This window comes from Agelaius phoeniceus, chromosome 5, assembly GCF_051311805.1.
Source record: "Agelaius phoeniceus isolate bAgePho1 chromosome 5, bAgePho1.hap1, whole genome shotgun sequence".
Taxonomy (NCBI): Eukaryota; Metazoa; Chordata; class Aves; order Passeriformes; family Icteridae; genus Agelaius; species Agelaius phoeniceus.
Genome location: NC_135269.1, coordinates 59,086,074 through 59,100,295, shown reverse-complemented (window position 1 = coordinate 59,100,295; position 14,222 = coordinate 59,086,074). Strand labels below are relative to the sequence as shown.

Here is a 14,222-nt window from a genome sequence, read left to right as displayed (position 1 = left end):
TGCTCTTCATCTTCATTAATGACTTGGAGGCAGGACAGGAAGGGCCTCTAGCAAGTTTGCATGTCATACAAAACAGGGAGGAGCTGTTGAGTTCTTCTAAGCCAGAGAGGCCCTGCACAGAGACCTTGACAAGTTACAGAACTGGGCAGTCACCAACCACTGAAAGTTCAGCAAGGGGACAGTACCAGATCTGCACCTGGATGTATGGACAGACTGGGGAATGAGAGGCTGGAAAGCAGCACTGTGGAAAGGGACTTGGGGGGGTCCTGGTCAGTGGAAAGTTGAATTATGAGTCAGCAGTGCCCTGGCAGCCTGGAGGGCCACCTGTGTCCAGGGGGCATCAGGCACAGCAGCACCAGCTGGGCAAGGGAGGGGATTGTCCTGCTCTGCTCTGCACTGGGGTGGCCTCATCTCGAGTGCTGGGGGCAGGTTTGGGCCCCACAATATAGAAAAGACATGAAACTATTAGAGAGTGCCCAAAGGTGGTGAAGGACCTTGAGGAGAAGCTGTATAAGGAGTGCCTGAGGTCACTGGGTCTGTTCAGCCTGGAGGAGACTGAGGGGAGACCTCACTGCAGTTACAGCTTCCTCATGAGGGGAAGAAGAGGAGGGACAGACATGGATCTCTCTGGTGACCAGTGCTGAGGGAATTGCCTGAAGTTGTGTCAGGGGAGGTTGATGTTGAATATCAGAAAAAGGTTTTTCACTCAGAGGCACTGGAACAGGCTCCCCAGGGCAGTGGTCACAGCACCAAACCTGGCAGAGTCCAAGGAGGCTTTGGACAATGCTCTCAGGAACGTGGTGTGACTCTTGGGGTGTCCTGTGCAGGGCCAGGAGTTAGACTTTATGGCCCTTGTGGGGCCCTTGCAACTCTGTTTATTTTGTGAGTCCAAGTTTGAATTACCATATAAACTTGGTACATTCCTCCTTTCAGTGCTGACCTCTCTGTTTTCACTCCTACATATCAAATGTTTCATAATCAGTGACATGAAAGTAGTTTTAGGCCTAACTGGGTATCATGCAGGGGCTACACAATCCTTTTTGAGTGCTGTGGCATAACTAACTACATATGGATGGTATTTCTTCACTGGTAGTTTGGTCTGAGTCACCATATTATGTTTTATAGTAATAGTAACCCTTCTTTAGAATTACACAGCTCAAGCCAAGATTTTATTAGATCTCTAACCAATGTAAGAACAAGACTTGCTAAAGGATTAATTGATGTACCATTGCAGCTACTGAAAATAGGCAGGAACTTAATGAGTCATACTAGGTACATACACTGATACAAAAGTACTGTTTATTTTCAACATCAAAAAGTTATTTTTCTTTGGTTCTGTGGCTTTAAAGTCAATATAAAACCTGTTCACCTTTTCAGGTCTTAATGTAATGTCAAAAAGAACTAGTATAATACTTGTAAAAACCATCCTGAACACAAGCGCTTCCCACTCCTGTTTACAAGCAAGTGCTGTAAACAGCAACCTTCTGGCTGATTGTCTGTAAGAGGGAGCGAACTGTCTCCTCCAGCTCCACCAACTGCTTGGCTTTGTCTTCCAGAACTTTCTGATTGTTTTCATATGTATTTTCCAAATCTGTAGGCAAATGAAGGCAAAAAAACCAGCTTAATTAGTGGTGTTTTGATGCATGTAAATCATTATAGGTATAGATAAACTACTATTAAAATTTATTTCTATTGTGGAAGATATTCTGATTGGGGAAAAAAAACAAATAAAACAAACAATACCCCCAAAATCAACAAAGGCTGGAATGGCACCTTTTGTTTCCCTAACATAGCGATGTAAAGGAACAAAGAAGTCATTTTCCAAAGGTGAAAATCCAGAAGTATATTTTGAGGGTTAAAATAATTGTAATTCTTTGCTCTATGGTGGCTTTTACAGAACAGTGAAACGTTTTGTCTTGTGATGATTAAGACTACTCAGCAAGTCACAGTAACTGTGCAGGAGTAGCAAAGAGGGGAAGAATGAATTCCTGGCCTGGCAAAACCAGAAGGAAAATTTAATTCTGTCTCCGATAGCAAGGGGCAGATTGCCTTGTTCTGGTTCAATCAACTTTGTCAACAATAAATGTTAAATTAAACTGTGAACTGGAACTCCTGTGTCCTGATTAGCTTTTGTTTTAAGAGCTTTCCAGGGTGGGGTGAGGGGAGTAGTTTGGAGATGGGGGTCTTGCTGGAACAGATGAGTCCTTGTCCTGAGCAGAGTAGTTTTGTTCCTTCCCTTGGTTGTTCTGGGGACAGTGAGAGGTGCCACACCAGAAGTTTGTGTCTCACCTCTAAGTTTCAGCTTATTCTACAGAAATCCTTGCTTCAAAAGACTGTATTACATCCATAATAATAAGGAGAGCAGATCAATTCTCAGTAACAAAAAAGTACCTTTTCTTTTCCCTTTCTGCTAATGAATAGCTGGTTAAACAGCATGAAATTGCTTCATGTTCTAAGGTGCCAAATGACCTCCTCAGAAGAGCCTTACCTTTGAGCAGCTGGAGTTTGCTGTTTGCTTGAGCCAACAAGGCTTTAGCTTCATCTTGCAGCACGCCTGCTTTCCTCCTGGCCTCGGCCGACTCCTCTGTCTTCCTGGCAATGAGCTCTTCCACGGTTCTGTACTTGCCGCTGAGCTCGCTGCTGAGCACCTGTTCCCAATTCAAGCACAAGATGGAGCTCACACAAAGCCAATACAGCGGGAGTTGGCATTTCCTCCCTCTGTCCTTTACTAGTCCGGCTGCCATGCGGGGAGCTCACTTTACAAAAGCAGAAATGGTGTCAGGGTATCTCCTACTTTCTGTCCAAGGCTAAGAGCTGTGGTGAAGACTCATCAGTTGCTCTTTTGCAGATCTGTGTCTGTTTTACAGCTTCAATACTGGCACTTGGCAGAGATTTATGGGATTCAGTTACAGGGTTCTGTAACTAATGGAAGCCATGGCCCCTAGAACTGCTGGAAAGCTACACCTGGCACTGCTCCTGGCTGAGTGGTTGCATCTGGGGAGGAATAAATACCCTTGCTACCCTCTCAGCAACAGGAACTGAACTAGCTGCCCAGCTGGTGTTAGTGAAGGTGCTGGGAAAGTTGTGAGGTTGGTTTCTCAGCTGTGCTTTTGTTGTGGGGTTTAAGGTTAAGAAGTCCTATGGCCCAACTAAATTCAACCATTGAGCAAGATGATGAACCATAGCAGCACTGGAATTCTCTTGTGTTTCCTTGACAGCACCTGAAATTCTACTTAGTGTTTGGATATTGTTGAGTTGATGGATAATGCAGCTCTCCTGTCAGAAAATGGCTCTCTGGAGATTGGTAGGCTAACTACAGACAAGAGATGGGAGTAATGAAACTTCCTTTGGCAGACTGGTCAATTGTTTTGTTAATGAACATTCTTTTGCTATTACAAAAGTGTGTAGCAAACATTGGGAGTAATGCCATGTTACAGAGAAAAATCTTGCATCTCTGATATTTAGCAATTACTTCAGTTTTTTTGTTAGGGTAATTACTTTTCCTGTTGCTTGATTCTGTATATGCCAAATTCTGGTTTGTTTGTGCTGAACCTATCATTGTCATAGAACCATAAATATTCTATACAAGTGGAATAAAAAATTCCAGTTCTCTAGTAAAGCTGAGGAACAAAAACCTATCTGTGAAAGGCTGACAGGTTTCCCACAGCTATTTCAGAACCTAAAAACTTCCCAATGAATCTCTCTCAGGATCTGATACCAAAGTAAAAAGTAGCTATCTTTGGTAAGAGTATAAATGTTGGAATATTTTCTACCCCCAGAATATGAACAATAAATGTGACTGACCACATGGATTCATTGATCTCCCTTTAGCCAAACATGGGGAGTTTTGCTGGCTTCTCTTTAGGATTGTTCCTGAGCTTCTCACCTTTTGAACTTCTTCAGCATTTTGTTTTGCACTAATAATTTTGTCTTCTATATTTCCCACAGTCCCTGAATTTGTAGCTGCCTTTTGTCTAAGGTCTTCAACACTCTTCTCTAGCTCAAACAGACGTAAGGTAGCATTGTTCAGCGTTTCTGCAGATGCCGCATTTTCAGATTCAATCTAAGAGAAAGAAGAATGAGAGTTAGACTTTCAAAAGACAATGGATATAATACTAAACTTTCTTCATAAACCCTGCTTAACTAACTAGCTTGTGTCCATATATCTGAGTTAAAAGCAGTGTTTTAGTTTTGCTAAAAATGGCCCATTGCAGCCAGGGTGAAAAAGCTCAGTGCTTGAGAATGGTACATATGGGGCTGCACAAGCATTAAGGAACATGGTCAAAAAGTATTTGATTGCATTATACACGCAAGAGTTGACTAATCCATTGACAAAACTTCAGACATTTGACTCCATCATGTGATAATGGACTTGTGAAGCTTCTAAACTGGGCAAGCTTCATAAGTGTAGATAGCACTGTAGTCTCATGAGGGCTTTGAGATGAAGTCTGCAAATACTTTATCTGACAAGATTGTAGCACTTGGCACTTCAATCTGGCATTTGTTTATTTTAGTCTGGTGCTGCAGTGGTAGATGACACTGAGCACACCAATGCACAACCAGTGTGACTGACAGGAGTGGCTTGCCAGGGGTCTTGTCAGACCTGCTGGTTTAGAGAGCTACAGTCCTGCTCATTTAACTTGGTTGGTGCAGAACACGGGGTGAGAAAAGCCTTTTGGTGGTTTTTGTTTTTGTTGTCTGGTTTGGTTTATGCACAAGAAGTCCCCTAGCATCTGTCCTACTCACTCAAAAGTTGATGTGAAGGCAGGAATGGTTTAGATGCATTTTAACTGCAGCCTTTGCTTTGCAGTACCCAAAAGCTTTCCCTAGACAGGCTTACATTAGTTTCTGAGCATCAGACTTGGTGCTGTTTCTATGATGTTAAGAAATACTTGTAAAGAACTCACCGAAGTCAGCAAGTCTTGAGTTCCTTTAATATCTTCATCAGCTTGTTTGATGGCTTTTTCAGCTGCATTTTGAGCTTTTTCAGCTTCTTCCAGTGCTGCTTTCACCATGTCTGCAGTGACTTTAACATCTGTTGCCCCTTTGCTGTGGACCAAGATTGTTAATGCTAAAAATGCTCTTACTTTGGAACTGGAAAAAGAACATATGCTGCAACGGGCTGGTTTTGCCCCTTACTGAAGGAATGAGAATTCACATCAGGGAAACTTAAACTGCATTTTCTGATGCAATGAGATGAAACAGGGCTGCATACCTTGCTCTTTTAGCTTCCTCCAGTAGCATTTCTGCTCTGGCAATGTCTCCAGCACTCTGCTGCAGAATGACCTCAACATCAGAAAGGCTTTCTACACGCTCACGAATATCTTCTGTCAGGGCCTGCAGCTGCTGGGGAGTGCTTGGCATCTCCATGTTCAGCACTTCATTAGCCACTGCCTCAATGCTATCCAGGTCAGCACTGTCTTCTAGCAGATGGACACAAATGACAGAGATGTGAGTAAAAGCGTCTCCCTGTCACATCTCAGCACTCAAATTCTGTTCAGCTGCTTCCTTAAGAAGGAAAATAATGAGAAAACTTCCTCCCCCAGATGTATGGAAAATCAATGTGTTAAAGCTACTTCCCAAGGTGAAACTTCCCTCTCAGGAGAGGCCCAGCAGGTGTATAGGCCCTGCTGGCACAGCTGTCTTGGAAGCCATTTGAAGATCTTGGTGCCCAGCTGCAGCACTCTGGGGAGGACCCGAGCCCACAGGAAACAAAACCAACAGCTGCACGTAGATGTATTTATGCTCCCAGCACAGTCAGCCCTGAGCAAACAGGCAAGGAATGGGCTGCTGGCAAACAAGGCTCTCATTTAACCTTTACTTGCTTTCTTACAGAGAGAGAAATGCAGTTTCTGACTCCCTTCCCCTTTAATACTACTTTGTCTTTCTAGCCAGAACTTACAGACATACTTGGCAAAGTACAGCAGTACAACAACCTCAGCTGAAAGGCACACAAGAACATGTCACAGTTTGCTCTCACTTTCTTATTATCTTGGTTTTCTCTTGTTTTTTCTCATGTTTCCAGATTTCATCATACACACTGTCTGTCTAGGGGAGGTGGGGGGAATGATGACAACTGTTGAGCTAACTCTTGGAAGATAATACAGATGTAAGGCTGGTTTTCACAAACCCAGCATTAAAATATAATTAAAATGTAACGTTCTTACGCATTAGGAAGTCTCTAATCTGTTTAATAAGATTTCTCAGATCTTCATTGCTTCTGTCCACTTGTTCTTTTGTAGCATTGGTTTTAAGCAAAACTGCTTGTGCATTTTGTTTTGCTTCATCCGCTCTCTGTTTTGCCTCAGAAACCTAAAGAAAGGAAAATGGAAGGCTTGCTTGCTTATCTTCTTATGCTTTAGGGTTTGTTTTAAAACAATTCATCTGGAGTCAGAAGTAATAGTAACAAGGAATGCTTTTTCTCATAAAACTCAACACTTGGAAGCTGGCCCTGATCCATACCACCAGTGCTAGTTTAAACAACTCAGGCTGATGTTTAGTTATCCATGGAGCTTCACTCTAGCAAGCTCCCTTTCTGAAGATATTTACAAGCATGATGAAGTTACACAACCCAAAATAAGTATTTTCTGCAGAAAACCAGCACATGCTTTATCAATTAGTGCCTGTGCTACAACAGACAGATTTTCCCTTTTGTTTTTTACTATCTTAACAATTGATTTGGCATATTACCATTCTGGAGAGTTGCTCAACTTCTGCTAATGCACTGAGGATGTCTCTGTCAAAATCCATAGCCTTCTGCCAGGCATTGTGAGCCACAGTCACCAGCCCATCGCAGCCGGGGCCTCCACACTTCTTCTTGCCCTCATCTGTCCGACAGCTCAGCCCCCCGCACTCGGACTCAGCACACGAGGCTCCTGGGGCACTGCCACACGTCTGCAGGGACACAGGGGAAGCAGTCACAGCCTCATTTCCATTCCACTGCCTGGGGGCTGGAGTAGGACACTGTTCCACCACAAAATTTCAGAGTCAACTTTTTTTTTTCAAGAAGCGAAACTATTTCTATCGGCAACATTGTGCTGAGAATTATCTGCTGCTTGGTCAATTGTTTGGTAATGAAATAACACGGGAGTTGGTTTAACCAGAGGGAAAATTAGAAATTCCCTGTTCTTGTGAGGCTCTTTTACCTTTTCATGCCCCCCATCCCACTCTTTTTGCCAAATGATAGTCACTAACTCAGATTTTGCAGCCAAAAAATCTCCCTGGAAAAACCTAGGGGCTGAGCCAAGTTAGCTGCAGCTGTCTCATGTGAAGTGTAAATGAGTCCCTCTTACCTGTTTGGCACGTAACCCAGCAGTAGCTAGAAAGCAGAAAGATGTGTCTGTGTGTGTGTGTGTGTGTCTCATGATTACACCTCCAAGCAACTCAGTATTTACTGCCTTGATAAACATCTACCAAGATTTCAGTTCTTAAGAACAGTCAGGGCAGGAATGTAGGGGAAGGGAAACTAAATAGAAAGATGTCTCTTTCTTCCCTTCAGAGAAAAAAAGGAGGGCTGAGGGAGTGGGAGGGATGACTGGTTGTAAAGGAAAAGGGACAATCAGTGTGTGAAGAACTCACTCTCTACCACAGGCCTGGCCTGCCTGGGGGAGTTAATGAGCGGTGCCCTGCAGCCTGCCTTCACCCAGGGTTGTTCAGGGATTGTTCACTGAATGCAGCTGGCCAACTTCAAAGAGAAACTGAGAGAACACCCAGCCTCTCCCAAGAAAAAGCCATCCTTAATCATATTTACAGATGAGCAGGCACCTTCAACAGAGAAAATGCCCTTTTGACTCCAGCTCCCTGTAAATTCTGCTTTGTCTCGAGCAGGAGGATGAGCCTGGGGGGATGCTGAGGCCCGGGGGTGTGTGCAGAAGTGCAGCCTGGCCAAGCACTGTACAGGCACAGAGTGTATCGGATGGACCTGCAGAAGGGAAGAGGGGAGCCTAGGGAAAGCAAGCACTGAACTCAGGATAGGCTGAAGAGGATGGCTCTCAGCCCAGCAGATTTGCCACACTTTCCTGCATGTGGGAACTCTGTCCCTAGCAAAGAACATTGGATTAGAACAAGGGTGATGCAAAAACAGGTGCTGTGATGGGGCTGGGAAGAGTGGGAGGAAGACCAATGTGAAAGGCTGGTCTTTGAAAGCCAGTAGTGGCAGAGCTCACCAGTTAAACAACCCAGTTGCAGCCCACGAAACCGAGGGGTTGCTCAACCAAGCAAGGTGCATTTCTCATGACCCAACTGCACATCTCACACTGCCATGTCCCCTACAGCTCCTCCCTGCCCGTTGCTTCACCACAAACCCAACTCTGTTTCTGCCACGGGTTTATCCCAGCCATTCTCAGCTGTGTACCTTCTCAGCCACCTCAGAGAGATCCAGGCTCTGCAGCTTCCCAGCGAGTTCATCCAGAAGGCGCGACTGCTCCTCTTGGTTAGCCTTGAACTGGGCCTCCTTCTCATTGATCAAGTCTTGCACTTCCTGCCGCGTCCGCGCTGACAGCTCCACGGCGCTGTCAGGATCAACGGTGGAGGCATTGACCCTCTCCTCTGCCTCCTGGGACATCTGGAAATACTTGGTGATACTGTCCAAGGCTCCTGCAGAAATCAGAGGGAACTGATGAAAACTCTGTTGAGTAACCCAAAGTAATGTATATCACAGATGTTATCGGATGACACATCAGGATTAGTGATATATCACATTAAAGGAAATGCTGGCCTTGGCAGCTGTGCCATTGCAAGGATGACAGAATTTGGCCTCTTGTAGGAAAAAAAAGTTTGCTTCTTTGCTTGGTGGAGACTGTCAAGCTGGTCTTTGAAGTTAAGCCTTTCTCTAACCCTAGTGACTGAATTCTGCCTGCCCTAAGGGCAAAAGGAAATACAGCCTTTGAAGGTTTTTAGGGGAACAGTTTGTTTTCTAAGGATTCCTTTATCCCATCAGTTCTTATTGCTTGCCCTGGGATGTCTGGCTTATGGAGTCACTGCTTGGAAACTGGTCAGAGCTTTCCTATGAAACAACTACTTGTCGAAAGATGCTGATTTATGGAACTGTTGATTTTGGACAACTCCTAGAGAGGCCTTGTGTGGGTGTGAGGGACCCTATGGGGGTGGTTATACTCTGCACCTTGGGGCAGCTTTCCTCTGCCAAATGCCAGAAGTCAGGGACACCACTATTCCACATGCTACTCGCCTTAGTCTGAAATCTCCCATGTTCACTGGAAACAATCTCAGACTTCCTGCAAACCAGGAAATATATAAGAAAAATTATAAATACTTTCTTTGAAGTCAGCTTTCCAGATTTCCAAATAATTTAGTGACATTCCTCTTCCTCCAGCAAATTTTGATTCTTGGCCCATTTCAGTGTGCCAATGGACATGCCAGGCTTGGGTGGTTCAGAAGAACTGGATCCTTTACCATGAGCTCTTTTTTTTCACCCAGAAATAGCAATTTAACAGACTGAAGGGAGCAAGGGAGATGTCCAGACATATCTTGAAATCTGTGGTGCACTTTCTTCTGTTGTGTCTCATCTACAATGTGTTCACCATGATACCTTAAGACGATTCTATGCCCGAAGAATTTAAGCCAGCTTTGTAATGTGCAGAGGAAGAGAGACCAGATGAGGGGGCAAAAATTCCTGCTGCATCAGCAACTCTGCTAATGCACAGAAAGAACCTGTCCCTGAGGAACTGTTTTATTACAAGTTAGAAGATTAATATGGTACTTAAACCCATGCACTAATTAAATCTTTGTCCACCCTGCTGCTTTCTCCCCCTCCCTTTGACACTTACCCCGAACATCAGAGATCTTGATGAACTCTAGCTGCTCTGCAAGCTCTTTCACGACATGGTCCAGACTTTTGGCATCTGTCTCCAGTGCACTCAAGTCTGTGTCTGTGCTATTGCTCTTTGCTGATAAGGCTGATAGGTTTTCTTCTATGTCAGCGATCTTAACTGTAACATCTGCTGTCAGCTTTCTGTAAAACAGGCACAGGACTCAACATGGGGAGGAAGAAGGGTCATCTGCCTCATACTTCACTGGAGCATGGTGGCTAGAGATGTACCCAGCTTCTCCCATGGCAGGACCTGTCCTCCCTCAGTGGAGCTCCAAGCGATTTGTAACAATATGCCTACCTAAAATACTGGTTTGCTTCCTTTATTATACAAACCTACTTTTTAATTTACAGCACATTTATAAACCCAAAGCGCCAAATTGCTCAGAAAACAGCTGCATTGTGTAAGATTAACTGGAGGGAGATTCCAGAGGACTGGAGTAATGCTCTTGTATCATGGCAACCGCATAGGTCAGAGTTGACTACTATGATCCATACATAATCTGCTTCCCATCCCACACAGCTCAAATGTAGTTTTGATTACTACGAGCTCATCAGACAGAATTGAACTTCAGGAAGCAGGGAGGGGGGAGCCTTTATTTTAGCACAATGGGTTCTTTAAACTCTTCTGTACAGATCCCTCCTCACCAGAGTTTTGAAGGAAAACCTCCTGCTCTAAGCATTCACTCAGTGAGCCATGGAGCAGGCTTTAGCTAGTGGTATAACCCTAAAAGGAAAAGCAAGTGAGCTACATGTCAAGGCTGCTGTGGAACAGAAGTGGGCATAGGAAGCTATTCCCATCCATGGTGATCCCCTCAAGCCAAGCATTTCCTCACTCTGAAAGAATCAAGGCAGTATTTAAGATCTAAGTTCAATTTACAGCTCTCTCAATAGCCCACCAGCCTGCTGTTTTCCAGGACTCCTCCAAAGCCCAGTACTTTCTATACAGCCAGAGAGGAGCAAGAACAGATACACCTAAGGTATGTTAGGGAAAAGCAGCTCCTCAGCTTTTCTGGTCTCCCTCAATACACACAGAGTCCAGAAGCAGCAGCAACCCTCAGCTCTCTAGCAGGAGGGAGGGGAGCTGTAGGACAGAAACTATTCCTAATTGAGACATTTGTTCTTTAATCCTCACCCTTTCGCTTTGTGCAGTTCCCTTCACAATGCACAAGCAAGTTGGAGCAGTGGCACACAGGGCTAGAAAGCCTCTGTAATCCTACTTAATGTTACACTGCCCCATCTCCAGACTACCATCTTTTGTATGCTTAGCCCTAAAAGAAAATACAAGGCTTCTACTCTCAGAAAAAAAGGAAACAATCCATGTTATAAACCTGGTGCTTCCCCCAACACGTGCTCAGGGTGCAGAAAGAAGCCCAAGTTTCCAACTCATCAGCTACACAGGGAAATCCAGGAATTTAATCTCTCCCCCTCTTCATTCTCTCACATAATAGCAGTGTTTGTCCTTTGGCCTGGGGCAGCACAAGGCAAGCATGAGTGGCTCCCTGGTAATTAGCTGCCTGGAGAGCAGTGGGAGCAGGACAACCCAGCCCAGCACGTGGCAGCTGCACTGTTCCTGCCTGCCCCACCAGGTTTCTGCCCCATGGGAAGGGCACTCACTGCCAGTGCTGAGCATGGCAAGGTGCTCCAGCAGCCACAGCACCCTCACCCAGCCAGAGTGCCCTCAGCCCAGCATGGGGACATCAGTCACTCAAGTAAATCCCAGCTCATGGAACTCCCACTTGTTCCCAAGACACACTGATCCATGTAACTACAACTGTACTCACTCTGCTTCCTCAAAGAGATTCCCAATGTTCTTCAGGGGCTCGGCTGCTGGATTTTGAGCGATGATGGTTTTAATTTCAGAGAGCTTCTCCTCCAGTGTGTTGAGTGTCTGCTGGTATGGGCCAGTGACTCCAGTGATTTTGAGGGTATTAGCCCTATCCAAGAACTGCTGGGTCCTATTAGCCAGCTCACTGATGATCACATCCCAGAGGGCAAAGCACTGGTGGCAGGGCACGCAGTCAGGGAAGATGCCCGAGTAGCCCCGGGAGCACTTGTCACAGTGCAGCCCTTCCACCCCCTCATTGCAGATGCACTGCCCTGTGGCACGGTCACACTGCGGGGTCTGGATGCCTCGAGGGTTGCAGTCACATGCTGGGAGGAGAAAAAGGCACATGTGAAGGCCATGGATGTTGGCAGGCTGGGGAAAAAATCAGTTATAATAAAATGAACACAGATGTGGTCAGTGTCTCAATTATAAAAAGCTAATTATGGATGTATCACTTCCGTATGGAGAAAGCAAGTGTGAGTGAGAAAGGGGAGAGAGATGGGGAAAGAACTCTAGAGGAGATCAGGATTTGCACATCTTGGAAATAGGAACAATAATGGAGCAAGGATGGACACCAATTGCAATGTTCAGATGTCAGCTGAATAGCAGCTGAAAATAAAGATCCCAGTTTCTCTCCTGCAATAAAGAGTGAGTAGAGCAGGGCTCTTGGGACAGGAAAAGAAGTGGCAGGCAGGCACATAGAGGATTTAAGAGCAAACCATGAGAGAAGAAGGAAAATTGAACTAGGAACAGCCATTTACTGTCTCCCCTAGCAGTGGAGTAACATTCAGGTGAGGAATCCTGCAAATCATAACCCAACCACCCTTTCACAAACAGCACACTAAAAGGAGATAACTGATTACACGGCACTTGGTTAATTGGAGGAGCTCTGTTCCATAAGGCACTGTGGGTGCTAAAAGTGGAATTGGCTTCCAAGAACAGGACAAATCTATGCAGCAAAAGCCCTTGAGAGATCTTGTAGGCAGAGGTACAGGGACTGGCTCAGAACATGCTCCTGCCATGGATAGTGGGAAAACATTCACAACACACACTGAGGAGCCTGGCATGGGCTGACATTTTGGGTATACAGAAAATCAGAAAAAAATCTGGCAGTGAAAAGTAGAATAGAATAAAGAATGTGGTCATGGGCAGCCCTGTAGTGTTTGAGGTGTTAAGGACCAAGAGCCTACGTGCTGTTTGCTACCCTCAATGTCACCCTCAGTGGAAATGAGGACACTTAAATTTATAAATTTTTAAAAATTATTTCACACTGAGCACTGACTTCGGAGTTAGTGTTCACACCTTCATGAAATACATTTCTTTGGCACTAACCCATGACAGAGAGAAGTTACTCACTTAACTCAGTGATGCACTGTCACTGCTGAAAGCACAGACATGCTCTGTACACAATAATGCTATCAGGAGAAGCATTTCCATGCAGCAAGGCTGCCACTTGACCTCCTTAATTACACAGGAGGCAGCAGCAGCAGAGGACATCACCAACATGCAAAGCTTTTAATAAAGAGATGGCAGCAAGCAACAAAAAGAGAGGCTTTGAAAATAAGCACATCATCTACCTATCATTATGGCAGAGTGCACCCAAAACAGGTCAAGCACATGTTCCCTAAACAGGAAAAGGACTGGCATACCTGATAAAGCCCCTCACTTACACATCCATTTACCAGGCACGCTCTAAGGAGGTTAAATGGCTCAAAAGGGCCCATCAATCAATTCACACACCCAAAGCAAATGTCCCCTTGAAAATAGGGCAAAAAAACACAAAGCTGTTTTCAAGACTGTACATTGTTTGCTTCAATGCCAGAACACAGTGGTGGTCTTCAGTTCAAAAAGAGCCCCAGCAGAACAAATCGCTCCTCAACAAAACGACTTTCTTGTACAACGTGAATATGATAGGCAAGAGACAAAAATAACTTCTGCTGCCTGCACAATTGAGCAAAACGCTCTTTTGTTCTTTGAACTATACCCTGACACAAGAGATTGTTTTTACTTTACATCGAAAGTGCTTAAGTAGTCAACTCACCATGGAATATGTTCCCTGCAGGCAAACCGTTGAGTTCCTGTTCGAAGGTCAGTTAACCCTTCTGTCAACTAATAAGGCCCTTGGTATAATGATGAATTGTCCAAATTCCTCTGTATAGAAAGAGGCTAAATGGCATGTGGTTTTTCTCAAAGATCCTGAGGTCTGATCAAGTTACACGAATACTTGCTGCTGGCAAATCAGATCACTATATTTACTTGCAGATTTAAAAGGCTTAATGTGAAAAATATCCCTGTAACCCCATATTGGTAATTCTACTCCTGAATACCTGCATGTTCAGGAAAGCCAGGTGACATGGCTTTAGTAGCATTTACATGGTAAAGTGGATTCCAAAATCTCTGGAACCAGAAAATACTAGGGAAGAAGAGAAAATAATTTAGGTACTAAAATACTGTTTGCAAACTCCACAGCTGCCTGTTGGGGGATGATAAGAGCAAAGAAGTAATTTATTCTAAATGCAGAACAACAGCTGGAAGAATACAGTCCAACAGAACTCCCAAACCAAGCTT

At 44.7% G+C, this 14,222-nt stretch overlaps 1 protein-coding gene across 1 annotated transcript in view; it reads right to left on the bottom strand.

Moving 5' to 3' along the window:
* Nucleotides 1-1,282: 1,282 nt before the first annotated feature.
* LAMB1 (laminin subunit beta 1) overlaps nt 1,283-14,222 on the bottom strand; it is a 43,007-nt gene continuing 30,067 nt past the window's right edge. The window contains exons 24-33 of the mRNA XM_054631031.2: nt 11,611-11,980; nt 9,786-9,970; nt 8,354-8,595; nt 6,691-6,894; nt 6,168-6,312; nt 5,216-5,423; nt 4,908-5,049; nt 3,887-4,063; nt 2,489-2,648; nt 1,283-1,591 (exon numbers count right to left, since the gene is read on the bottom strand). Coding sequence (XP_054487006.2) covers nt 1,455-1,591; nt 2,489-2,648; nt 3,887-4,063; nt 4,908-5,049; nt 5,216-5,423; nt 6,168-6,312; nt 6,691-6,894; nt 8,354-8,595; nt 9,786-9,970; nt 11,611-11,980 — 1,970 coding nt within the window. The 3' untranslated portion in view covers nt 1,283-1,454. The remainder of the gene's footprint in view (nt 1,592-2,488; nt 2,649-3,886; nt 4,064-4,907; nt 5,050-5,215; nt 5,424-6,167; nt 6,313-6,690; nt 6,895-8,353; nt 8,596-9,785; nt 9,971-11,610; nt 11,981-14,222) is intronic.